Consider the following 9,658-nt stretch of genomic DNA (forward strand, 5'->3'; position numbering starts at 1 on the left):
ATGAAAAATGGATCAAAACATGTCACAAACAAACAAATAAACGAGTCTGCTGCGGACCTCCCGTCGCGATACGCGACCATGGTGAGGTCTCCCCCATCGCGTGGAGGATCTTTTAAGGAGCAAGTGTATTGTATGTTTTTTTTAACTTACCCTTTGCCGTCAAATTCCAAAATATGTACGATTAGTTTTACTAACGTTCGTTCTTTTTTATGGGAAATCAAATGAGCAACATATCTTTTTAATTTTATTGTGCTTTATTTGAGTATTGAAGTTATAAGGCATGTGAAAATAATCTCTTGTAATGTTAACAGCTTAAGAGCTTTGCTAAAATTATAAAGGTTTTCCTGTATTGGACTTAATTTTCTTTATATGTTGAATTGCCATATTGACCTCCTTCACCAAATTCTATACTCTTTGTATATGTTGAATGTGTTTTCAGGGTTTTCAAGTTTCCTTGCTCATAATCTTTTGTGTTTTCAGGGTTTCAGTTTTGTGGTGCTTTTGTTATATACGTTATGAGTTTTAACTTGAACAAGACAATGAGGTTTAAATGTACTGTACAAAGTCCGCAATACATTAATAATTATAACTATAGTTATATCCCTTGTTTTTTACAAATTGTTTCTTATTGTCTTTGATTTTTATATGAAGTTGATGGTATTTTTTTTTCCTAAACTGGAGTGATGATAGTATTATTTAATACTCAAAAGGTTTCAAAGTTCAAGTAACGACCCCAACACAAAATGATTAAAATCTTAATATGATTCTACAACCCTAATTAAAAATCATAGAATAAGAAAACTATGTCTTTGTCCTGTCCGGTGTCACTACAAAACGAATCACCATAAATTAAAAAAAAATGTCTTTAAAACAACTTTAGGGCTATATATGTCATTTTTCAGAGTCGTTTATACTATTCAAGGATTAGAAAATATAAACAAGGCCACTAAAGTCATGTTTGTGCAACTGAAACACTTGTACAAACACATGTCCCTTTACACAAAAATTAGATCAACCTCAGTCTTGTGATCAACTGAACCTGTACCGTACCAATGTTAAAAATTTATGACTACCACCCTTACATCGTTTTGATTCAAGTTTTACATTTTTTCAATATTATATTAATTAAAAACAACTCAAATATTTATCCCTATTCGGTTTCACTACAAAAAAGAATCACCATTAAAAAAAACTCTAAGGCTATATATTTCATTTTGCAGATTTGTTACACACAAATTCGTTACACACTTCTACTATCCAAGTATTAGAACACACACACTATGCCACTAACTACCAAAATAAAATTATCCGACAAACCATATGTGTCGGCACGCTCGCACTAATAAACCATTACATGCCAAACCAATACGAGAAGATAACTTGTGTGTACCCACAACAACGCGCAGACACTTTTAGTACTTTTAGACAATCACCTCTTTTAATCCAACACCTAATCTAAAAAAAATTATTAAATAAAGTCTAGAGATGGTAATATATCCTAAGATTGGATATAGAGATTTATATTTATTAATGTATTTTCTTTCACAAAGTTGAATTTTATACAACAGGTTTAAGGGTTATGATAATGTTTTGTAGTATTTAACATGTACATTAACTGTGAAAGCCAACTATTTTTTAGATTTCATAATTTGATATCATGTAAGCAAAATCTTTCTACACGTTAAAATCCTTAACATGTACCTTCTATATGTGAAATTGTGAATGTGAAATATATGTCAATAGCTTATAAAAGTTCCTAAGTTGTCCCCTTTATTAACGCCGCCGGCGTTTGTAAGCCAATGACTAGCTTCCACTTGTTTTGAATCCCGTCGGCAACGAAGGATCTTTATAGAATACCTGCGGGTATGACAAGTTTTTGGTGTGTCGTGTTCTCAGCGGTACGATGGTGTGACACTTGTGTCCCGTCGTCGGTAATAGTTTGCTAAATAAAAAATGACGGAGACACTTTTTTTCCAGCAAACCATCATGTTTTGGTAAAAAAAAGCGCCTTTGTCATTTTTCAGGCCTTTCTGGTCCAATGACATGGATGTAATGGTGGTTAAGGGTTGAGATCTTAAGATCTAATGTTCGAAACCTGACGGAATGATGAGTTTTCCACAATTATCAGTTTTATCGTTGACGGTGTTCTTGTGTGAGTCAAACCCGAAACGCCAAAATAAGTATGAATGGTGGACATCCGCCTCAAAAAGACTCGCTCTGGTATAGAGGTGGACAAATAAACCGGTTAACCAAACCGACCCAAAAATCGAACCAGTTTGAAACCAATTATATAGAAACCGGTTTGGAACTGATTGAAACCGTAGGTTCGGAACCAGTTTGTCATATTCTCCACCAAAACCGGTAAACTGAACTAAAACCGGGCAAAAACCGTTCAAACTAGTTTTGACTTTTGTTGACCAACCGAACCAATTTAATTCAAACAAGTTCTGAATTTTAGACCGGTTTACGCACCTCTACTCTGGTACAGTGTTAAAAAAGATTAAAAAAATGTGAAACAGAAAACAAATATTTTTGGATATAATAAGTCAACACAACTGTCACTTCTTGGCTGACTACTTAAAAAAATAAAAATAACAAATAAAAAAACATAATGTTTTTATATAAATATTTATTCATATATAGTGGACCTTCTGTGTTCCGTTCCGGTATATATTTAGCGAATCTAGGGCTCCTTTCATCTTCCAAATCACAATCTCCAACTTCACACACACACAAATGGCAACAAATCAACAACCCTAACGACAGTTTATGATCCAATCACCTTAGGGCTTTTGCGATTCGGATCCTGATATCTCATTCTCACAGGTCAATTTACTCTTTCTCCCTTTTGAAACCCTAGTTTTGACGATCAATTGAGAATGAAACGAGAACTAGCTTTCGCATTGGAAGCTCGATCTCAGTTCGCTTGCTTCACCGGCCGCACTCGCTCCTCGGAACCTTCTTCCGGTCAGTCATTATTATTAACTGATAATAATAGTAATAGTAATAGTAATAGTAATAGTAATAGTAATAGTAATAGTAATAGTAATAGTAATAGTAATTGTAATAGTAATTGTAATAGTAATCGGTCAGTGAATCGACGGAACAAGAGGATGAAAACTGATATTACGGATCGAGAGTCAGTAAATATTGATGTATTGGTCAACGCTGAAGACGAAATAGTCAACGGCGGCGGCGGAGGAGATGAGTCAACGGTGGTTGCCGGAAAAGGTAACGTGACGCCTAAAAGGTTTACAAGATCTGCATTGAAGGAGAAGGAGGAAGAGGATGATGTGGGGAGTGGGAACCGGAAGAAGATGGAGTTGAAGATGTTGGAGAAGATGCCGACTAATATGAGAGGGCTGCTGGAGACTGGATTGCTTGAGGGGTTTCGGGTTTGTTACAAGTTGGAAGCAGAGGTAGTGTTTGCTTTTGTGTTAATTGGTTATTCGAGTTTTTATGTTTATGTTTTGAAGAGAATGAGATTTGTGTTTGTTTTAAGTTAGATACAAAGGTAGAAACCTGCTTACGTATTAGTTGATTATCGTTTGTTTTGATAGTTTAGTCAAGCTTTTATGTTTAGAAGAGATTGAGATTTGTGCTTACTAGGCTTGTTGTTTGGGCTGCAAAGGGGGCGGCAAGGTGACATGGCCTGGAAACTGCACCGGGGATAAAGGCCGGGCGGTAAGGGGGGGGGGGATCTAGTAGCACGGTAACGGGTGATAATGGAGGAAAATATGGGGCCATGGGGCTTTAACGAGTAAATGGTGGTGTTAAACTACAAGGGGGGCTTTAACGGGGCGGTAAAGGTGGCTTTAAAGAGAATTGCTTTGTTGAAGCCTCACTGACTACTTGCAGTGACATGGCGCTTTAACTTGCGCTTTAAAGCCCGTCTACAACATCTAGCGTTACAAGTTAGATACAGAGGTGGCATACTAGCATGCATGTTAATTGCTTGTCATTTGTTTCAATAGTTTAGTCAAGTTTTTATGTTTAGAAGGAGAAGGAGACTTGTGTTTATTATTACAAGTTAGATACAGAGGTAGCATGCGTATTAATTGATTATAATTTTTTTTGACAGTTTTTTATAGTTCTTTTGTTTAGAAGAGAATGAGATTTGTGTTGATTACAGGGAGCAAATCTGCAAGGGGTCATCAAAGGTGTGGGTATATTGTGTTCTTGCAGTCTTTGTGAGGGTATCAAAGTAAGTTTTGTGTTTTATGAGTTATGAACTAACACACCATATATAGTCTGTGTTGTAGAACTTGTAAGGCGCTAGTCGGCCAGTGGGGTACCGATTAGTGGTTAATCAGGATTGATCGAATTAACATTTTATATGTTTTTTTTTAAATTATATAAAGAACATAACATAAATACTTCAAACTTCACATAGTATAAACATAAGAGTTCAATGAAAATTGAGAAAAACCAATAACTAGGGTTAACAGGTTAACAACCAAGATCCGATTACTTTTTTTCCCCAAAAAAAGTTACTTTTTTTTTCTTTTTGAAAACAATGCCCGATTTGGGCCAACTAGGACCGGTTTTGGTTGACTAAGACCGTTTAGCTGAAAATTAGTTAGTAACTCACCGACCAGCGATTAATCACCGGTTAAATCCGACTTTTACAACACTGTAACATAGCACAGGGTTCAGAGCTTGAAACTGACATTGGCTTGTTAAATGGTAGGTTATTTCACCCTCTCAATTTGAGATGCATGCACTCAAGTCGTACAGACATGCTATAAAACATATTTTTCTTGAAAATGGGAAAAGTCTACTTGAGTTGATTGAGATATGCAAAGCAGCTGCTTCAGAAACACTAGACGTGGCTCTTCAAACTGTAATTAGTTCATTGCCTGCGAAGGGACTTTCCATGTGTACAAAATGCAACGGTGAGCAACACTCTTAACTGTTTTGGTTTATTATTTTTAGCTAATGTGGATTTTCTTAACTATGGTATTCTTTCTCATGCTTTTCAGGCTCACTCGAATCATCTTCTGAAAATTTGTTAGTTTGTGATTTTTGCGTGAGTAAAGAAGTGGACGCTGAACCGAAGGTTGCAACTTTTAGTGAAGTTAGGTACGAACACATATTGATTTATTCTAGCCAGAGTATCTTTCACACCAGCATTCAAAGAATGACGGTGCCTATGCATCTATAGATAACCCTAACTGTCTTATTCAAATTATTGTACAATATATTAGGATTTAGTGGTGTATCTTTTAACCAACATTCAAAGAATGATGGTGCCTGTGCATCTATAGATAACCATAACTGTCTTGCTCTTCAAATTATTGTACAGTATATTAGGCTAGTGTAGTATGTTATTCTGCAAAATAGTAGAAAAAGAACTAACTTGGCAAGAAAGATTTATATATGGTATAGACTGCATAGTAGGCACCGTAGGCAACAAACTTAGTAAGTCAATTAGGGTAAAACGTGTATAGATAATTGTGCGTTATGTTACGCTTCATTTTTGTTTCATCTTGCTGTACCTTTGTTTGCCTTTTGTTTTAAACTAACCTGTATAATTCTGAAGATCATGTTTGAATTGATTTTTGAAGTTTATGGTATATGATCATATACACTGCTTAACTTTTAAGATTGCTTATCATTATTGCTTTAATGATTGCATGTCTGTTACATTCTAACGAATGCGTATTGTTTATTTATTAGTACTGTTATTTTGCATGCTTTCTTGGTAATTGATCATATATTTTTACTTTCATTGTAATTGTAAATCTTGAAACCATTACTACATACTCAATTGAAACCATCCATGTCTATAGAAGAAAACTCGGTTACCAAACTGAGTTATCTGTATGGACCAAAATACCAAATTAATGTATATGGGCATGTGTAATCAGATTTACTTGCTTCCTTCTTTTAAAGTAAAATATAATTGTCAGTTATTAGTTTATTACTCTTTAATGCTTTATAATCTTTTATATTGTTTAGGGCATCAACTTCAGAGCCAAAGGCTTTTGAAAGTAACAGCTTGCCATGCTCTTCAGATATAAAGACTAAATCTAAACGAGGGAGAAAACCAAAGTCAGTATTTTTTTTTCAAACTGAGCTCGTTTTATATTCTTTCTTTATTTCATTTCCATAATCAAATTTATATTCTTTTGGTTTATTAAATATTTCTTATGTGATTTTGTAGGTCATCAAAGTCAGCTTTGAAGCCCTACAAAAGTGCTGGAGATCATAAATCGTCACGAGATAAAACAAAATCAAAGATACATAAAAGGTAAAATGCAAAAAGATCATAAAGATTGCTACTTTCTCTGGAAACACTATTAATTTTTTTGATGGTTCAGGTCATTGAGGTCCGCTTCTGCATCAAGAATCATCAAGAGTGCTGTTAAATGTTCTGCGCCACAACAAAACATCCGAAAACTGCTAACAATAAAGTTGGTTTTTTAGATATAAGAATATTTTCTTTTTTAAGTTTGCAGAAAACTAAATTTTTCTGTCATATGATGTTTTTCACAGGAATCAGCAGTTGCATTGGTCGGTTTTTCAGAAAGGAGGATTGCCAAATGGAACTGAACTAACTTACGTTGCTCAAGGAAAGGTGAAAAGTCTACACTTATTTATGCCAATAAATATGGGTTACTAGTTAAAAAAAAGAAATACGAACTTCTATTCTTAACAGAAACTTCTGGATGGTTATAAATGGAACAATGGAATAGTCTGTTCTTGCTGTAAAACTGAGATTAGTGCCTCACAGTTTGAAGCTCATGCGGGTTGGGCATCTCGCAAGAAACCGTGAGTTTATGGTTTCTTTTACATTTTAATTGCCAGTATTTTTTTTATTTATTTTAAACCTTTGAAATCATGGCAGGTATGAAAACATTTACATCTCAAATGGAGTATCACTGCATGAATATGCAGTTTCTATGAAGATGAATGAAAAAGGGAAAAACTCAGTGAAGTACAATGATGATTTGTGTAGAGTTTGTTGGGACGGTGGAGATCTTTTGCTTTGTGATGGATGCCCTAGATCCTTCCATCAAGGTCAGTGTTGTAACTTTGACTGTTTAATAAATGTATGTGAAATTAACATTTGTGGTTTAAATCTAACACACAATTCTGTTGGTTTACACAGAATGTGCAGGTGAATCGAGCATCCCGCGTGGCAAGTGGTATTGCAGATACTGTCAACATTCGTTGAAATTTGATGGAGAAAATGAAAATGCTTTGGTAGCTGGAAGGGTGACGGGGATTGATCCTATGGAGCAGATTAAGACCCGTTGTATACGTATAGTCAAACATCCAGAAAACGTTGACCTTGTGGCATGTGTTTTGTGCAGGTAACTTGTCTATACTATAAAATGGGTGGGCTATGTAACTTGGATTAGGTCGGGTTAGATTAACCACACAAACTACTTTTGTATATATGTTATAAATAGTTAATGTGTTATATTCCAAGTTTATGAACTTAAATGATTTAAGTGGCTTTAACCTGTAAGTATTAATATATGCATTTAGATGTCTGAGGAACTTTAATCTATTTAACTTTTAATCTATGCAGATGCCATGATTTTAGCAAAAATGTCTTCAATGACCGAACAGTTATAGTTTGTGATCAGTGTGAAAAGGAATATCATATTGGCTGCCTGAGAGAACACAATATGGCTGATTTAAAGGTACATGTATATAAATTATCTCTACTTCTTTATTGTCTTTTTTCTTCTATTGATTATATATTTAAAATATTTTATTATTTGCGACTTGTAGGCATTGCCGAAGGGGAAGTGGTTCTGCTGCACAGATTGCGAGAGGATTAATTCTGTTTTGCAAACTTTGATAAACCGTGAACCTGAAACACTCCCTGATAACATGTTGACTTTATTGAAGGAGAAACAGAAGAATAATACCGAAAACCCAGAAACCGATTTCAGTTCGGAAATGAAATTTGTGGTTCTCAGTGGCAAAAATGCTACTCGTGAGACCAGAAAATTATTGGCACAAACTGTGGATATCTTTCATGTGAGTACTGTTTTGATACAAAGGGTGCTTTTACCTTTTTTTAGTGTTGACCATATGTTGACTTCTTTGTTATTTCGTGATAACAGGAAGGCTTTAACCCTATTATCGATGCAACAAGTGGGCGTGATTTTATACCGTCAATGGTGTACGGGTAAGCATAAATGGAATGTATACAGATTTTATAACTTTATTGTTCAAATATTTGCTCCAATTTCAGAACGTTTTTTTTTTATTTTAACAGAAGAAAAATTTGGAGCCAAGACTTTGCAGGAATGCTTATTGCAATATTGACAATAGAGTAAGGACATCTTTGTCATTTTCTTGTTTCTGTACAACAAATTATATATATATATATATATTTGTTTACTTTAACCACACTTGTTAACTATTATTGTGATTTGTGTAGCTCAAATGTAGTTTCAGCTGGAACCCTTCGTGTATTTGGAGAGGATATGGCCGAACTCCCAATTGTCGCTACTAGTAAAAGCAACCAGGGGAAGGTGACTATATTACTTATTTACTTGTAATCACATTCTTTAAATAAAGTATTGTTATCATCAATTTATTTTTTAGTAATTTTTTGGATTTATTGTACATTGGCAGGGCTACTTTCAAGTACTATTTACCTGCATCGAGAAGCTACTTTCTTCTATAAAAGTTAAAAAGATAGTGCTTCCAGCTGCTGACGAAGCTAAATCCATATGGACCCAAAAATTTGGTTTTGAAACATTCGAACAAGATCAGGTAAAGTTTTACTTAATATAACGGGCCAAAAGCTGTCTCAAATTTATTCAGCTAAATAATACCTCATAACTTATTTAGAATATAAACATATTTATTCTTTTTTAACGGTTAAATTTTGGCTTCAGCTAACCGAGTTGAGGCAAGGATGTTCGGCTATGATGACATTTAAAGGAACATCAATGCTACAAAAGGAAATTCCCGAAACTCAAAATGGTGTTGTAGATGCAGTGGCTGATGATAATGGTCTTTTCAGCCCTTTGGTGGAGTAGCGACATATGAAGTGGGGTTTCTGTTTTGTTTTAGTGGAGAAGTTTGTTGATGGGTGTCGACGTAATTATTTTGGCTGAATATGAAAATGTAGTGAGTAGTTTTTGGTGGTTTGCTGTTATGTTTATATTTTGTTGGTGGGTTGTTTCAGATGATTATTAATATTTTGGCTGGTTATGATGGATGAAAGTTGAAATGGTTGGTATTGGTAATGCTTGTTTTCTCGTGTTTATGTGTTCAGATTTACTGCTTTGTTAAATAGTAATTTGTGTTATTAGAATAAGTTTGAGTTTGGTTACTTTATGGTCTGATTTGGCTTGAGTGCATATTTTGGTATGAACGATTATCCCTTTTAGGTTTTGCCCGGTCTCGGCGTAAAAGTTTTTGTTTGGCTTTTAGAAGCCATTTTAGTTTTTTTTGTGATGCTTTTGTAAGGCTGTGTTTTGTTTATAGTAAAATTGGTTATGTTTAAATGCATTAATAAAAAATAAACACCAACAGTGTACAAATCAGTCCAAATTTTTTTATCCCTCAAATTTGTATCGTATCACTTGAAACTTGAAAGACGAGTCACTTTAAAACAACACAATTGTATATGTAATCTAACAAAATAAAATAACAAATAAAATCTTGCCTCTCACAAAAGGAG

At 34.4% G+C, this 9,658-nt stretch overlaps 2 protein-coding genes across 5 annotated transcripts; both read left to right on the top strand.

Moving 5' to 3' along the window:
- The first annotated feature begins 2,691 nt into the window (after positions 1 to 2,691).
- Positions 2,692 to 5,040, top strand: LOC143592144 (uncharacterized). Of its 4 annotated transcripts, none has more exons than XM_077072131.1 (4): positions 2,692 to 3,057; positions 3,094 to 3,419; positions 4,133 to 4,204; positions 4,691 to 5,039. In XM_077072131.1, exons 1-4 carry the CDS (start codon positions 2,880 to 2,882, stop codon positions 4,910 to 4,912), a joined length of 798 nt encoding a protein of 265 aa, XP_076928246.1. In that variant the 5' UTR covers positions 2,692 to 2,879; the 3' UTR covers positions 4,913 to 5,039. The 4 variants fall into 4 exon arrangements, with proteins under 4 accessions (XP_076928246.1, XP_076928247.1, XP_076928248.1 ...); XM_077072132.1 differs by having other exon boundaries at positions 2,692 to 3,039; positions 4,691 to 5,038; XM_077072133.1 differs by having other exon boundaries at positions 2,692 to 2,967; positions 4,691 to 5,037.
- LOC143592156 (increased DNA methylation 1-like) lies at positions 4,955 to 9,364 on the top strand (the record flags this gene model as incomplete). Its single annotated transcript, XM_077072137.1, has 15 exons — positions 4,955 to 5,082; positions 5,962 to 6,054; positions 6,167 to 6,253; positions 6,324 to 6,416; positions 6,499 to 6,580; positions 6,662 to 6,774; positions 6,851 to 7,023; positions 7,115 to 7,319; positions 7,541 to 7,655; positions 7,747 to 7,998; positions 8,085 to 8,149; positions 8,240 to 8,296; positions 8,405 to 8,498; positions 8,602 to 8,742; positions 8,868 to 9,364. Coding segments are annotated over 15 exons (1,842 nt in total), but the record flags the coding sequence as incomplete, so codon positions are not given.
- Positions 9,365 to 9,658: the final 294 nt, after the last annotated feature.

This window comes from Bidens hawaiensis, unplaced genomic scaffold (assembly GCF_021521415.1).
Source record: "Bidens hawaiensis isolate Kalapana, Puna unplaced genomic scaffold, B.hawaiensis_p1.1 tig00040547_1, whole genome shotgun sequence".
Taxonomy (NCBI): domain Eukaryota; kingdom Viridiplantae; phylum Streptophyta; class Magnoliopsida; order Asterales; family Asteraceae; genus Bidens; species Bidens hawaiensis.